The 17,891-nt window shown below is 45.0% G+C and overlaps 1 protein-coding gene across 1 annotated transcript in view; it reads right to left on the bottom strand.

Moving 5' to 3' along the window:
- Positions 1-1,676: 1,676 nt before the first annotated feature.
- RIN3 (Ras and Rab interactor 3) overlaps positions 1,677-17,891 on the bottom strand; it is a 104,516-nt gene continuing 88,301 nt past the window's right edge. The window contains exons 8-10 of the mRNA XM_032777432.2: positions 12,394-12,525; positions 9,190-9,353; positions 1,677-3,033 (exon numbers count right to left, since the gene is read on the bottom strand). Coding sequence (XP_032633323.1) covers positions 2,725-3,033; positions 9,190-9,353; positions 12,394-12,525 — 605 coding nt within the window. The 3' untranslated portion in view covers positions 1,677-2,724. The remainder of the gene's footprint in view (positions 3,034-9,189; positions 9,354-12,393; positions 12,526-17,891) is intronic.

The raw sequence follows: 17,891 nt of genomic DNA, 5'->3' as shown, positions 1-17,891 counted from the left end.
GGTGGTTTTCTTTTTTCCATAAGACTTATACAGATGAGGATGTGTATGGCCATTAATAATCCCACGACACTTTTAGAAAGGATAGGTGGCCCCCTCCATGCACTCGTGCTATGTTGGGCGTCATTGGTCTGGCCACTGGTGATTATGTTTGAGCAGTGGAATAAATGACTCTCTCAGATCTACTAATGCTAAACAGCTTATAAAGTACTTTGGGATCCTTCAGAATCAGAGGAGTTAGGGTATGTAAATTACTGTATGAGCTTACAGCTGTTGTGCTAAAAGGAAACCATACCTTGCTGCCATTATTTCACCCAGCTTGGCAAACTATAGTGACTAAGAATTTATATATATATGCAAAATTCAGGGGTTGGGGCAGTAGCTCGTATCCAAGCCTATAGGCTGGAATAACTGTTGTGGAAGGGCTATATTACAGCCCCATGGCATGCCCACTGGTTGGAGGATGGATTTTCTTTCCTCAGCCACTGCACAGCATGTGTACATAAAGCTGAATCACTCAGACTTCATGTGGGCATACTGAATTTCCCCCTTAGAGCAGAGAAGAGGTTTCCTCCACCTGCCCCAGATGCAGAAATGCCCTTTTCACTCCCAATAAAAAGTTGCCAAGAGTCATCTCCCCCACCCCCAGCCCAAACTCCAGATGCCACAGCTCAGCCGTGTCGTTCCCTGGGCTGTATTCCAAATAACACCACATATGCAGCACCTTTAATCCGGAAAGATCCCAAGGCTCTTCCCACAGCGGAGGGTACCAGAAGTGGAGGGTGCCAGCCAATTGCACAGCACAAGTGCATGCGTGCGGGGAGGGCGGGAAAATGAGTCAAAGACTTTGGGGCAAACCTCTCTCATAAAGAATCCCTTAGTGCTGCACATGATAGATTTGAAACCACAATATATTATTTACTCTTTCTAAATGTAATATCACTTTCTCCTGGCTACATGGACCCAAGACTAAATGCATTACAAGGTAACAGCCTCGGTAATAATTCGTAATTTTTATGCTCGTTTGGTTGCTGACCAGTACAAAGGATCCATATATATTTATTTCACACACAAAATACATGCCAAACTACAGTACTGGTGAATATAGGGACATGGATTTCAAACCTCAGAGAGAACGACTGTAGACTGTCATTGTTCAGTAATGAGGCTGGGACCCTTTAAAAAGTAACATAATAACAATGCAGTGGGACTTGTAGGCTCCAGCCCACCCCGCAAAACACTGACCATTTCCTCCTTAATGCTAGCTGGATGTAGAAGTTGTGCCGTTTGAACACACTTACACAACCCCCTTTTCTAATCACAATAATATGTTTTTCCTACTAAAGACAAATCAATCAAAGTTGGCCTGTTCCTATAATCCTTGGGTCGGCTACTCCCCACTGCACCAACAGTTACTCATATCCCGCGTGCATTAACATGAGTGGGAACTTTGACTGAGTAAGGGCTGTGGGATCAGGCCCATGATGGATTAATATCTGTGCTTAAGCCAAGGATTCCCATGTCCATTCTTCACTCAAGAAGCAGAAAGCTGGCTTGAGGATTTGTGTGCTTTTGCATCAGGCCATTTTATGGAAAATTCAAGCCTGCAGTGAGATTTCATTGGCAGGTTCTGAGTCCTGGAGAATAGGAGTGGAGAAATCAAAAGGAACTTCAGCAAGTTCAGTCTGCAACAGCACGTATTTACTCATGTAACAACCTGAAGATATAAAAACATCTGAGAAAATAACAGAAGCATCCAGTACTGGCTGAAAAGGAAGTGGTATTTTTAAAAAACGTCTCTGACCTTGAGTCCTTTCACTGATCTATTTGAAATCAAACAGTTTTTTATAATGAATGTTGCCTTCTCCCTCAGTGTTTTTACACTATCAAGTTATTCACAAATAGGAAGTGATTTTAGAATGATTGCACATGGTAATAAATACATTTAACCAGAAATTACAGATTTGATTAAGGCTGTTGTACATCTAAAATGATGGTGACGGAGTCTCAGTCTTTAAGAGGAAAAAATACATTGATGGACTTGCATAAATTACTTAATTCAGTAAAACGTATGCCACACAGAAAGGCTTCTTAGTGCACATGCACTATTGGATTTCATGTTCTGTTATTACATGTATTTCAAAGGTCAGTACATATAGCATAACATCCCAGGGTACAGATGGAGTTCTGCTGCATGATACGATTCTATGCTGCTGAACAGATCAATCATGAGTCATAATTTATTCAAACAGGGTGAAATTCAATCCTGTGCATGGAACCAGCTCTAGGCACTCACACCACATAAGTCCTCAAAAATAGGGTTTAAGTTGTGCATAGACCCTTTACAGGACTTCTGCATAGGTGACTCTCACCTATATAACTTGTAATAGGATAGATAATCACTCTTCTGTAAAAATTCAGGAGCAACTGATTAAGCTCCATTGTCCACATCCGTTATGAGTTTGCTTGTTGCCACAGGGAGGTTTTGAGGTTTAATACTTCAAGTTTTCCAAAGTAGGAACATTCCTATGAATGGTCTGTTTGCTTCTGCAAATGAATTCTGCTGAGAAATGCCCAATAGTGAGAGAGCATCTACAACTACCTACCTACCACCACTGCTAAAAGGCTGAGTTCCAACATGCTCCTGATGTCAGAAGATCTCATAAGATAAAGTGTCTCAGTCTTTCCAAAGACTGAAGCATACACAATACAAGAGCAGTTCTGCCATTATAAAAAGTCTGGCTCTTTGATGACTGGAATTTGTGTCTCTTCCTTGCATAGCAGTTTATAAATAAAATGGAAATCTTTTTTGGGTTCGCTCTTCAGAAGGTAGGATTTTATATGATGAGGTTGGGCATCATCAGCAAGCTGCAGGCACTTGTCGTCAACGTGAACAAAGAGCCCATAGTTCTGGGGATCCGACACCTCAAACTTCTCAGCACATTGCTGGCCTAGCTGCTGAGCTGTCGTGTCTATCCGCGAGGCCATCGTCCGTGTCTGGGCACCAGTCTCCAAAAAGGAGATGCAGATGAAATCCTGCAAAGAAAAATGTAGATTTAAATATAACACTCAAGTTCAGGCTATAAGGATAGATTGGATACTAAAGAGGGGCCTGAGATGCCATGTTCAGAAAAGTTTGTATTAGGATTTTGGTTCAGACCCAGTTCTGGAGCATTTAGGGATTTTCATTAAGAAAACACACAACCAAGGAAACTCACTGTTAGCAGGGCCAGCTCCAGCTTTTTTGCCACTCCAAGTGGTGAAAAAAAAAGAAAAAGAAAAAAGCCGCGATTGGCGACACTTCGGTGGCTGCTCTACTGTGCCACTCCATTCTTCGGCGGCAATTCGGTGGCTGGTCCTTCTCTCTGAGAGGGACTGAGGGATCCGCCGCTGAATTGCCGCTGAAGACCTGGATGTGCCGCCCCAAGCATCTGCTTCCTGCTCTGGTGCCTGGAGCTGGCCCTGCCTGTTAGACCCCAATCCCGCGAAGCGCTTATCTTTAAATAAGTGATCCACCCCACTGAAGTCAGTGGGCCTCTTCACATGCTTGAAGTTAAGCACATGTAACTATTTTGATGTTTCGGGGCCCTAGTGAGAATCTCCTGCTATGCAGAAGATGCACTCTGAAATTGTTCCCACCCTCATCTGTGAGACATCATCCAGCAAGACAGGAAGCAAAGGAATGTGCCATCATCATGAGTAATCCGCAAGCTTTTCCTCAAGACATCAAGTCTAACAACCAGATGTCTCACAGAGGCAAGAGAAGACTTGGCTCATGGGAAATCTGTCAGGTAACAATGTGGTGTAGTGTCTTCACTCTCTTGCTTCAGTAGGGTGGAAATAAATGAATGATTGTTGTGGTGGTAAATTCCATTCATGTCCTAGCCTCAACGGTCAGGCCAAGAAAATGATGATTCCATCTTAATTTCTCCCAGGGAAGAATCTTGCATCACAGTTTTAGTCAGCTCATAGACCCAATGGGAAACACAAGTTTCAACTTCATTCTCATGCACGAAGATTAAAAATTCCCCGTCTTTTGTTTGGAAAGCCCTCTGGTCTCCCAGCTCAAGAAGGAAAGCTGAGAAACGTGGGATATTTTTTAAGATGACCTGGTGGAGGGCTCTGACTCTTGAAAAATGAGACTCAGCTCTAAAAAGAGGCAGAGTAAAAACTTCTGTAGAATTGCAAAGTATTCTACTAACAGTTCATCTAGGCCAGTGGTTCTCAACCCGTGGCCCAATCAGCACACAGCTGCAGCCCATGTGACATCCTCAGAGCCATAAGGGTAGTATATATATTGTGTGGACGTGGCCCACATAACACATACAAAGCAGCATGTGCAAACCACAATGGTAAATAGGTTGAGAACCACTGATCTGGACCATTCCCCAGCCAGTAGTGGGCTCTTCTCTCCTGAACATTTTCCAGTGATTTGTCCAGCCTATCGTGAAATGGCTAAAGGGAAGGGTAATTTGGCCGAATGTCTAAAAGGCAGACAGCTCACAGACAGTGAAGTGTTTCTTCATGGACGTTCTCTTTGTGACAAAGGGAGCACTGGCTAACCCTGGCACTGCCAAAACACTAGGGCTGTCCACAGCAACTTCTGTTCACTCTCCGCTTCAACATTCACTGTTTAAGGGCGTCCCTGTAAATGGCTAGTAACTAATCAGGCCTCTGATCTTTACTGCCACCTTGTGGATGAAAATAAGGGTTAATGTAAAGTGTTTTTAAAATTCATTTTGTGCCTGGGGAAAGTGCTGGTTTGGCAGCGTATTTACTCACTGGCCAGGTGCAACACAGGGAGCAGCTACAGAAGCATTGACAGCCTGCCCTTCCCGAGTGCCACACCTCTGACTTGGAAGAACATCTAGGAAGGAGAGGATAACCCAGTCTCCCTGCCCCATTCTGTCCTTGGTTTCTCTGCCGAGACTGACAAGAGTGCTTATTAGTGTCAACTCTGAGAATGTTTTTTATAATGGGGCTAGCTCTCCAAGTAGCCACTGGAGAGAGAGAGCCATCTCATTAGTAACAATTGTCAGCCTCCATTGGCATAAACCCTATTCACGCTGCTTCTTGAGATAACATCACAGTATGGGAACGTAGCAGCCCTGGGTAGGCTAGTTACTTCCATCTCCAGGACAACCCACAGTCTTTATTTACTCCCGAGGGCATTCTGTGCCAACAAAAATTAAAAATCTGCACCAAAAAAAAATTCTGCACACAATATTTAAAAATTCTGCAAATCTTATTTGTCAAATAAATGTGGAGGCTCGAGCATGGCGTTGGGAAGCACAGACTGCTGGCTGCACAGAGGTAGGAGATCACTGTGCAGCTCCCCCCGGGACATGGACTCAGCGATGAGGCTGCACCCAACCCTGATACAGCACAAGGACAGGGCCTGCCCCAGAAACACCCCAGGGCCCTGCCCCTCCATGCCAGGTGCACTAGGTGTGGGCAGGCAGGCTCAGCAAGGCAGGATCCAAGTGTGGAGGGGCTTCATGTGAAGGGATTCAGGAGTGGGTTGAGAGGGTTCTGTGTTGGGTAATCTGGGTGCAGGCAGCTCAGTGGGGGATCCGGGTGGGATCTGGATGCACAGGGGCTTGTTGGGGGGTTCTCAGTGCAATGGTCATGGGACTCTGCGGGGGGTCCAGGTGAAGTTGGGACTCAGCAGGAGAGGTGTCTGGGTGTGGGAGGGATAGAGCTCAGCAGGTGGGTATGGGTGTGGGGGGGTCAGTGGGGGGGTCCAGATGCCGGGGGAATGGGGCTCAGTGGGGTGGAGATCCAGGTGCAACTGGTTGGGGCTCATTAGGGTGGGGATCCAGGTGCAGGTGGCTCATCATGGTGGCCCCGGGGCAGGGGGAGCGGGGCTTATAGGAGGGCTTCTGAGTGGGATGAGCTGAGCCTTGGCAGGAGGATATGGGTATGGGGTGGGGTCTGGATGCACGGCGGTTGGGCGGATGTGGGAGCAGCTCCCTGTACAGGGATCTCTCCCCCTGAGGAGCCATGGGTGCAAGAAGCATGGGAGAGGGGGAGTTTGTAGAGCTTCTACAGCCAGGGGAGAAATCTGGAGGTGGGTCTGACACATCCCTGGATGGTGTGCCAGAGAAGAGGAAGTCCTGTCCTCCCCAGCCCAGCTGGGACTAGTAACTGACTGCAGTGCAGGGTAGGAGCCACCAGCCGGATCTTCCCCCATCTCGCCACCCTGCCTCACAGTGATTTACTTCTCTGCTGGCTGCCTGGGCACCCAAAATATACTGCTGGGGAGGGCTGCCTGACCGCTGTTGTAGCTTCCTTTTGCTTCCCCATCAGAAAGTCATTTTTCTGCAGGGAAGCAAAGAAATCTGTGGGGGACATAAATTCTACACATGGGCCGTGGTGCAGAATTCCTCCAGGAATAAATTTATTACATCACTCACACAAGCCAGCTAGAGGAAGTGTTACATGGAGGTATTGTACTAGTGACGGAAAAGAGGCCTATTAAATAGGAGGTGGAGTGGGCCTTTATTTTCAGTTACACCCTCTTGTACATCAGCTATTACATAACTGGCGTTTACGTTCTCTATCCCATCTATTTCAAACAGATCCTTTCCAAACTGTTTATGGACACATTCTCCCATCAGTGTGTATATGTGGTTGTTGATAATGTTAATGGGAATCACACAACAGAATAGATCCATTAATCCAGAAGAATATATCCATTCAGATTTTCAGCTTGTCTTCAGAACTCAGATCATATTGCCCTGGCATTAACCCCATGGCCTCTGCCTGCCTACAGATTTACACATTCTCCACTCTTTTTTCTTTTCCCTGCCTTTAGTGCAGCCTCCTTGTAATTTTTTTGAATTCCATCATTACAATGATTACAATGATGCTTTGGGTTGCCCTAGGGCAATGCTTTGGGTTGCCCTAGGGCAATTCCTAGGAGTGACCTTGGAAGTGGGGTGCTAGAGATCAGGATCTGGCCCACAGCTTAGATCCTGAATTAGGTCACCAGTGAAAAAGAGTTTTCTGGGTTTAAAAGCCAGCTTGGGTAACTGTTATGATCAGTACTGATGTTCCTCAAGGGCAATGTCTGTTGTAATTCTGTGTATGTGTAAAGTCTAATCAGAGCAACCTTCTGCTGTCCGGCCTTCCTACTTCTCCTCTCAACTCTGTCCAAAATTCTGCTGCAAAAACCAGCTTCCTCCTCTGATATTAAAACCAGGCCACGCCCCTGTTGGCATCCCCTCATAGAATCACAGAATATAAGGGTTGGAAGGGACCTCAGAAGGTCATCTAGTCCAACCCCCTGCTCAAAGCAGGACCAATTCTCAACTGAATCATCCCAGCCAGGGCTTTGTCAAGCCTGACCTTAAAGACCTCTAAGAAAGGAGATTCCACCACCTCCCTAAGTAACCCATTCCAGTGCTTCACAACCCTCCTAGTGAAAAAGTTTTTCCTAATATCCAACCTAAACCTCTCCCACTGCAACTTGAGACCACTACTCCTTGTTCTGTCATCTGGTACCACTGAGAACAGTCTACATCCATCCTCTTTGGAACTCCCTTTCAGGTAGTTGAAAGCAGCTATCAAATTCCCCCTCATTCTTCTCTTCTGCAGACTAAACCATCGCAGCTCCCTCAGCCTCTCCTCATAAGTCATGTGCTCCAGCTCCCTAATCATTGCCCTCTGCTGGATTCTTTCCAATTTTTCCACATCCTTCTTGTAGTGTGGGGCCCAAAACTTGTAGTGTGGGGCCTCAATGGATTCCACTAGCCTTCGCATCAGCCTCACTATTAAGAGATTGTCAGATGCTGCTGTGACAAATATGGCAATTTCCTGACTTATCCCAGGGAGATGTCCATTGTATTCGATGAATGGTTCATGTATTATTGTGGGCCAGGACTGCATGTAACTTCTTGAGGGAGTAGCTGTGACAGATATAAGAACTGGATGATCAAAGGACTATACTGAACAAACGATTTTTGGATTGGATTTCCTGGGCTATATGTGGGGGAGGTGAATACAAATCCCTCACCTTTGGTTATTAAAAAAAAACGACCTTCAGAAGCTATGACCTGAGATGGGAGGTATGGGGGCATTGTCTGCCGATTACCTGTTACATGAGGCCAAGATCAAAGGCCCCAGCTGTATAGTAGAAAAACGGAGCTATTCATGAGGGTGCTAGTTCTGAGCTGAGGCTGTTCTGAACTGTTCCCCACAGAAAACACCCTTGGTGGGGCCTGAAGCACTGACTCCTACCAGAGTCCTTGTTTGTGCTGGGGAGGATGGTGATTTCTGATAAGCTTATTAGCATGTCTATAGGTTCTTTGATGGGTTTGAATATGTTTTCTCTGTAGTACTTTCACCTTCAGAGTAAAGGTACTTGCTTAGAAAAATCTGCGTGGTAACCTGTGACTGCTGGCAATTACAGCTGTTCACAGCCTTTGAAGAGAAAGCAAAGTGCACTTGCTGGCCTGTCTCGGATGCCTGGCTTGCTGGGAATATCACACAGTATAGGCAGGAAACTGTGAAGCCTGGAAAAACGCTGGTCAGGAGGGACAGAAATGTGGGTCTATGCACAGGAGAAATGACAGCTGAGGAGTTGGGAGCCCAGACTGGCTGCCCTTGAGGGACCATGGAGGGCAGGGACGGATTTACACCGTACACGCACCTAGGCACAGCATCTTCAGTGCTCTCCATCTGCCTACAGCTGACTTTAGTGTTGCACAGTTTTAGAGAGATAAGGCGCCCCTAGAATGCCAGTGCCGATAGGTATGTGCCTACTGTGCCTAACTGGAAATACAGCCCTGATGGACGGGGGATACAGATGCAGTTGCTCCAAACTGTGACAGCTGATATCGCACTCTCTTAGTTCTTTATTTTCAATTCTTTCTTCTCCTCTTCTTCCCCCTGCTCACACCTCCCACTTCTCACAGCTCCCTTTGTAGCTTTCTTCCATTCTGCACTTCCTTGCTTCTTCCATGGTGCCCAGCACAGAATGTAAGCTCTTGCGGATAGGAACTTTGACTTTCTCTGTGCACAGTGCAGTGCCTAGCAAGCAGATGATGTGTGCTGAGTAACAGTATTACTAATCACAGGGAATAATTGGGGCCCTGTTTGAAGCCTGGTTTCCAGTTGGAATTTTCATCTGCTTCTCCCACTATGGAAATTGCACTCTCCACCCCCCACCCTTCTCCCAGAGCTGCTGACCTGCACAGACGAGTGGGACGCCCGGGCCTTGTTGAGCGTTCTCCGCCTCTCCCAGCGGTGAATGGAATCCTGCACTTCCACGCTCAGCTGCCGAGTTACTGTTATCTTATCGTAGTTCTTGATGTGCTCCAGGGCCCCATAGGTGGTAGTTAAGTAATAGGAACCTACAAAAAGACAAGAAGGTCCCAAAACAGCATCACACCTGAATCTACCATTACTTTGTCCTTCCCTCCTCCCTGTTTCTATGTTCATTCACCCGTTGTGAACTGTTTAAATCTGAGATTGTGAGCTCCATGGGGCACAGATTGTCTTTGCATTGGTTGTACAGCAGGACCCTGACCTCTGTTTGGCATGTGTAGGTGTGACTGCAACAGAACTAATAAATAATGATCACAGTGCTCTTCATTCCATTCTGGTTGATGTAGCTGCGGATGTGACACATGCTACCTAACCTGCTTGTGTCACTTCCCTCACTCACAGCTGGGAAGAAGCAGTGACTGCAGGCTGGTGCGCTGTGGGTTTTCTTTGATATCTTACGGTTAAACATAGAATTCATGTAAATGAACACAGCATCCTCTTTCATGGAGAAACCCAAGTCACCAACCTTCCCTGAGATTGTAAACTCTTTGGGGCAGGCACTGTCCTTTCATTCAGTGTTTGTACAGTACCTAGCACTGTGGGGCTCCTTGTCCATGGTTGGGACTCCTAGATGATATAGTAATACAACTAATGATAATGTAGCTGCATACAACTGGCAGGAATCAGTAACTAGAGTGGAATGAATCATTTATATTTTGGTTCCATGGCCCAAATGAAAAATGAAAAAGTATTTCATTTTGGGTCAAACAGAACATTTTTCAACCTGAAACAAAATCTTTTTTTCCCCTATTTAACCTAGGGTGGGTTGTTGTTTTTTTAACCTTTTTTGCCTTTTTAAATAAAGCTAGCTAAATGTTGAACTGAAACCTTATTTCAAAATGAAAACATTAAATATTTTGTTTAAAAAATGTTGGGATAAAACATTTTGACTTTTTTGGAAAAAAAAAAAATCTCTCTCTTTTCCAACTGCAACTATTCATCAAATTCAACCCAAATTTGCAAATAGTTTTAGTTGACCCCAAACTGTATTTTTCAGTGAACGTACTATTGGTTCAAAAAATTTCCCTCAGTCTATTACTAACTAACTAACTAAGAGAGGGAAAGGGTATAATATCTACCTAGCCATTGACAATGAGCATATTGCAACCAATCCTGTCTACTGTGGAACTTCCTGAAGGTCCTAGTGCTTGGAGCACTGGCAGTGCTGGTCTCCAAGCATATGGTACACCCAGTGCCCTACCAGACCAATCTCTAAAGGGTGGTGAGCCCCAGCACCTGCAGCGGGGTCGGGTACAGCATTACTGGTAGGTGCTAGGGAGGCAGAAATCTCTAATGAAAGAGCAAGGACTAAAACCTGGACATTCTAATTTCTGGTTCTGAGCATTCACCACAAGGTGACTCTTCCCCTCAGCAGGGGTAATCGTAACGCTCAGTCATCTAGTTTACCACTGAAATCAAACCGATTGTTTTCATATTTGCTAAGTGTATCATTGTACAGCAGAGACAGGCTAAGGAAGCAATTTTCATATATGGACCAGGATCCTGTTTAGACTAAGGTAAAAGGTTGGGATTTGAGACCAGATCAAACTAGTGTTCACTTTCCGATTTGAACTGGATAGAGCTGAAGTCTCGCAAGCTGTTCTTGAGAGATCCATGCTAGAAACAAAATTGTAGGGGCAGATTCGGGTCCAGAGATTTGAACTCAAATTCAAAGGGATTTGGATTTGAGGTCCTGAGTCTAACCCAGGGATGGCCAACCTGAGCTTGAGAAGGAGCCAGAATTTACCAATGAACATTGCCAAACAGCCACAGTAATATGTCAGCAGCCCCACATCCACCACCCCCCTCAGCTCCTAGCATCTCCCACCCACTGGTAGGAGCAGCCCCACCAATTGCACCTCCTCCTCCTCCCCACGCCTCCCGCCCAACGCAATCAGCTGTTTTGCAGTGCGCAGGAGGCTCTGGTGGGGAGGGGGGAGGAGTGAGGGCATAGCAGGCTTGGGGGAAGGGGAAGGGGTGGAATGGTGGCAGGATCGGGGGCAGAGCAGGGGGTTGAGCAGTGAGCACCCCACAGCACATTGGAAAGTTAGCATCTGTAGCTCCAGCCTCGGAGTGAGCACCTATGCAAGGAGCCGCATATTAACCTCTGAAGAGCTACATGCACCTCTGGAGCCATAGGTTGCCCAACCCTGGTCTAACCCATCTCTAACAGTTATCTTTCACAGTTCTTGCTGGCTTCCAGGTTTGTCTTCTCATTATGAAAACAAATGAAAATACTAAAAGACTGCAGATGACCAAAATGGCCACTAGATGGCAATTCTGCAACATACATATCCTCTCCCTTCTGCGTGCTCTGTGGGCTCTCTCTAGTGCTTCTTCTGATTGTTAATGAAACTCACAGTAATTATCATGGCTGGCCAGACAAATGATGTTTAGAAAACACTTTACTTAAAAAATATTTTCAGAAACACACCAGTCCCCTAGCACAGGAGGCAAAGTAATTTAATTTTCCCTGTTCAGAGAGATCTCCCCCCTGCAGCGAATGTTACTCCACCTCCTGTGGACGTCACTGGTTATTTATCACTCAGATAACATTGCCAAAGGGGTCAGCTGGGTTACACAAACATCCTGGGGGTTGACAATTAGACATGATCAAAGACATACCAACCAATTAAAGCAAATGGATCTTTTCTCATTAGAATAATTAAAAGCATTAGCAGAATGTATTACCAAAGTTTATTTTTCAATAGAGAACAGTTAGGTTTCTAACGCCTGGGCCAAGGTCTTCAAAACGTCTCTGCCTCTTATGCCTGTATTTAGGTAGCTAAATTAGTGGTTTGATTTTCAGTAATGTTGAGCACCTGCAGGTCTAACTGAGGTCAGTGGGAGCTTCTTGGTGCTCAGCATTTTTGAAAATCTGCTGCTATATTTAGAAGCCTAACTTTGGGTCACATCTTTTTGAGGCATAAGGGGGAAGCTTACCCTACAGCTGCCTGACCCTAGCTAGAGCTCTTTATCTATTTCACAAACCCACATGCATTCTGCAGAGAAGTACATAATCATTTCAAAAGGGAACATGCAACATAAGAGAAGACTCTTTCTCACCCTCGCCCAGCTGCAGAGCAGGATCCATGAGCTCCATCATATACTCCACATTCAGAAGCACCTCAGTCAGGTTGCTGCGGGCCAAGACGTACATGAGCACCGGGAGGAAATCATCTGCACCATAAGGCTTCCCTGCAACCAAGAGGAACACACCTAGGTATCAACTGGTTATCCAGAAAGGCTATGGTTCTAATACAGAAGTGCAAGCTTCCCATTAAATAGCTCCTACTGGACAATTTCCTTTGGGTTAAATCAACTAAAGGGTTCATAGCTCAAAAATGCCAATGAAAGAACACTGAAAAATTTAAAATTAAAAAACTGTCAAACAAGCAAAAACACCTCCACCCCCAACACTAAACTTCAAGCACAAAATATCAGGTTGAAGACACAAAGAAGAACAAAGATGCTTTACCAACTAAAATCAAAATGTGTTAGTTATTATGAAACACAAATAAGAGAGAATTGTGGATTGACACAAAGGCTGAATTCTTCTCTCTTGAAGTTCAGTCTGTTGCTGTTCAAAAGCGCAGTACCCATGGTCTGAGTTGCTCCCATCAGCAGAGTGGTTTAAAAACTCATGTACCCTTTGGGTTCATTCTCATTCTCTGTATCTGACTGTAGAACCAGGGGTTACAACAAAATATGAGATAGACTATGAGGAATAGTGAAAGCCGTATATTGAAAGTGGTTCTTAGGGCTGGAGGAATCCTGCTTTCCTGTTCCTTCAGGAGGTGACTATCATACTGTGAGCACTAAATTACAATGGATGCCCCAAGGAAGCTGGGAGCCAAGGAGAAGTATTTCTGTATTCAGGGCATTAAGATGTGAAAACAAAGAGCTTTTCTATAGTACTGGTGATCAAACCAGTTTTCAGACTTGGTTTGGAGACCAGTGGCAGAGCCAATAGCAGAGTGAGGCTGACCAGTGGCAGAGGCAAATGTAGTGCCCATATTTAAAAAAAGAGAAGAAAGAGAACCCAGGGAACTACAGACCAGCCAGCCCCACTTCAGTCCCCAGCAAAATCATGGAGCAGGTCCCCAAGGAATCCATTTTGAAGCACTTGGAGGAGATGAAGGTGATCAGGAACAGCCAACATGGATTCACCAAGGGCAAGTCATGCCTGACCAACCTGATTGCCCCCAGTGATGAGATAACTGGCTCTGTGGATATGGGGAAACAGTCTCCCACAGTATTCTTGCCAGCAAGTTTAAGAAGTATGGATTGGATAAATGGACTACAAGATGGACAGAAAGCTGGCTAGATTGTCGGGCTCAATGGGTAGTGATCAGCAGCTTGATGTCTAGTTGGCAGCCAGTATCAAGTGGAGTGCCCCAGGGGTTGGTCCTGGGTCCGTTTTGTTCAACATTTTTATTAATGATCTGGATGATGGGATGAATTGCACCCTCAGCAAGTTCGCAGCAAGTTCGCAGCAAGCTGGGGGGAGAGGTAGATAGGCTGGAGGATAGGGATAGGGTCCTGAGTGACCTAGGCAAATTGGAGGATTGGGCCAAAAGAAATCTGATGAGGTTCAACAAGGACAAGTGAAGAGTCTTGTACGTAGGATGGAAGAATCCCATGCACTGCTACAGGCTGGGGACCGACTGGCTAAGCAGCAGTTCTGCAGAAAAGGATCTGGGGATTACAGTGGATGAGAAGCTGGATATGAGTTAGCAGTGTGCCCTTGTTGCCAAGAAGGCTAACGGCATACTGGGTTGTATTAGTAGGAGTATTGCCAGAAGATTGAGAGAAGTGATTATTCCTTTCTATTTGGCACTGGTGAGGCCACACCTGGAGTATTGTGTCCAGTTTTGGTCCCCCCACTACAGAACGGACGTGGACAAATTGGAGAGAGTCCAGCAGAGGGCAACAAAAATGATTAGGGGGCTTGGGCACAAGGAGAGTCTGAGGGAACTGGGCTTATTTAGTCTGCAGAAGAGAAAAGTGAGGGGGGATTTGATGGATATTAGCCAGGATGGGTAAGGAAGGATGTCCCTAGCCTCTGTTTGTCAGAGGGTGGAGATGGAGGGCAGGAGAGAGATCACTTGATCATTGCCCGTTGGGTTCACTCCCTCTGGGGCACCTGGCATTGGCCAATGTCAGTAGACAGAATACTGGGCTAGATGGACCTTTGGTCTGACCCAGTATGGCCATTCTTATATTATGTTCTTATAGCAGCCTTCAACTACCTGAAAGGGGGTTCCAAAGAGGATGGAGCTAGGCTGTTCTCAGTGGTGGCAGATGGTAGAAGCAGTAGCAATGGTCTCAAGTTGCAGTGGGGGAGGTCAAGGTTGGATATTAGGAAACACAATTTCATTAGGAGAGTGATGAAGCACTGGAATGGGTTACCTAGGGAGGTGGTGGAATCTCCATCCTTAGAGGTTTTTGAGGTCAGGCTTGACAAAGCCCTGGCTGGGATGATTTAGTTGGTGTTGGTCCTGCTTTGAGCAGGAGTTTGGACTATATGATCTCTTGAGGTCTCTTCCAACCCTTATATTCTATGATTCTATGAACAGGCACCTTCCCCTGGCATCTTTTAAGTATATGCATGGCATCTTTTCAAGCACACACTCATTCCCCCGACCCCAAATCCCCAGTTGCCCATAGTTACAAAACCTGGCTCCACTGCTGTTGGAGATGTAGAATCCTGACTACAGAACTATGATATTGTTATAGCCATGGCACCTTGGGATGAGCTCTCCTCAGAGCTACTGAGCTAAGCAATGTCAGGCTGAGTAAATATTTGGATGGGATACCTCTAAGGTAAATGTACCTTCTACACGAACTGATACTGATGGGGTGAGGATGGTCTTGTGCTTTAAGCATCCATATAGAGACAGTGAGTCTGTGAAGTGATCCATATTTATGGTATGTAAATCTCTTTGGGATCCTTTAAGGTGAAAGGCACTATATGTAAACTCTTATCAGTATAAATCATTACAGCTCAAAATAGGATCCAAGGAGAAGTTCCATCAGAAGAACTATGAAGAACCTGAGATCAGCATTTTTTATCTAGAAGCTGTTCATCTTATTTTGAACTGGCATGCTTTTTGTTCATAGTGTACAGTATATGCATGATAAAGTTGCTTCACAAGTCCATCTTTCAGGACACCCAGATACGTACCATCTTCATAAACCAAGATCACTTTCAATCTCACTGTGATCATTCATGGTGCCTGCAATGTTCAGCCATTTTCTCTTTTATGCATCTATGTCATGTCTTGGCTTCATTGGTTTGGGATTGGCCACATATGTCTCACTCCTTAATTCATTGGCCAGATTCCAAAAAAAATAATCTATTCCTGATGTAGCTTTGGTAAATTACACCAAGGCTGATTTTGGCCCACATTCTAGATGTCCTTCCACATAGAGAATAAATTCCTATTCCTCAGCTGTTCCCACTGACTTGTTTCAAGTCTTTGCCATGAGTCAGCTTTCCTTATTTGTCATATAGTAGTTGACATAAGTTCTCCTTTAGCAGAGGAAGATCTTCTGCTGGAGTTTTAAACAAATACAAGCCTAGTTCTCGATAAAAAACGCGACTTTAAAATAAACCAGACAACGTATCTAATAAGCAGACAGTCAGATGAGTTAAAACAGAGTGCCTGAGGCTGTGACTGTTATAGTCACTTCTGAAGCCGTAAGGTAGATTAGTTTGTATAGAGTCAGCACATATGGTAGAAGGAATCTGTGGCTCTATTCAGTGAAAGTAGAATTAACACTTTCTGTTGTTTAAATGTGCAGTCAGTGAAATGATGTTGCAGGTCTTAGCCAAACCATAAAAGGGCTTCATTGTTTGATTAGTGTCTGGCTGGATGTTTTATTCATACTGTTACTAAGGCTTATGTTTCTATGAAAGCTTGAGTTGGCTGGTGACACAGGGCCAAATTCATCACTGCCATAAATATTAATCTAAGATGAATGTATTAATATTATTGCTATTAAAGTATTGTGCAGCTGGGAAAATTACTCAGCGGAGACACTGAGTACTGGAAAAACCTCAAGGAGAAGAGCCTGGATTCTGATCTCACATACACCAGAATCAATTAGGAATAATGCTATCAATGAAGTTCACACTGGTGTAAAACCAGTGTGAGAGAGCATACAATCAAGTCTCAGGGAACCCACTGAGCTTCATTTTTTCTGCCCCTTCAAATGTTTTATTTAAGTTCTGAAGTAGCTGGTGGACAGAGCTAGACCAGCATGCCTGGAAACTCAAATTTTCTAGGGAACCCTAGAAAGATACACTACTGCTGCAAGAGTGCAGCCTTCAACCTGTTGCCCTACATCTCAGCTGGAAGGACCACCCTTAGGAGGGAGAGGGTAAGTCAGTCTTTATGACCCTTGTGTGTCCTCTTTGCTGAGATGCCCAACATGGATATCTGTTTGTGATATGAACATCTGTCCACTAGGACCTGCACTCAGACCACCAACTTCTTTCAAAAAGCTCACCAATTGGCTCCCTGGTGGTGTTAACCTGCCATCCTGGGCTAGACTCAAATCAGGGACATGGAAGTGAATAGTTCAATGTACACTCCTCTGAGCCAGCTAGAGCTGACAGGGGATGATACTCTTCCAGGACTCTTACAGAATCTCTCCATTTCTGTTTGGTTGACTAAGCTTTATATTTACAACCAGGCTTTGAGTCAATTATTTTTCATTCCTATCCTATCTCATTTCCATAAGCTGATTTAGCAGCTTTGCTCACAAGTCCTTATTATAAACCTCTCTCAATTTTAAGACATGATAGAAATATTATTTGAGAAAGACTTCTGCAGTTCCAGCTGTTTGCATGACTTAATTATTGGAATCTGACATCTACTTTTTTTTATTATTATTAATGAGCTCATACTAGGGAAGTTTGTGGCATACACTCCCAATTTGCACATAATAGTTGACTTAATTTCAGTCTACCTCTAGGAATACAGGTCCTGATGTCTGAGCCTCCACAATTTCAGATGAAATCAGTGGGAGTTGTAAGCACTTGCTGTGAGGAAACATTGTCTAGGGGCTATGGCATTAGCCTTGAACTTAGACAACCTGGGTTCAAGTCCTTGTTTTGTCACAAAGTACCTGTTGGATCCTGGGCAAGTTACTTAGCCTCTCTGTTCCTCAGTATCCCCACTAGGGATAACAGTACTTCCCTACTTCGCAGAGGTGCTGTGAGGGGCTTAGCTACTACAGTAACAGGGGGCACATATGTACGTAAGAAAACACCACTGAAAATTGGGGTCATGATTTTTTTTCATCATATTACTGATTTACTACTTGATCCGGAAATTTCTCAGCACCTCATGTGACGTGCTGAGCATTCTCATCTCCCAGCAAAGTCAATATTGCTTAGCACCTTGCAGGATCAGGCTCTTCCTGCACCAGGGCAGATCAAAAAGATAAACACGAGTTCGCCCCCGGTGAAACCCAGTGCATCTCCACTGATTTAAATGGAGTCACAGCAGCTTGCGTCAGTGTTGATTTGGCTCTCTCTCTCTAAAACGGGCTGA

Source organism: Chelonoidis abingdonii, chromosome 4 (genome assembly GCF_003597395.2).
Source record: "Chelonoidis abingdonii isolate Lonesome George chromosome 4, CheloAbing_2.0, whole genome shotgun sequence".
Classification (NCBI taxonomy): Eukaryota; Metazoa; Chordata; order Testudines; family Testudinidae; genus Chelonoidis; species Chelonoidis abingdonii.
This window is presented reverse-complemented; position numbering and strand designations above follow the sequence as displayed.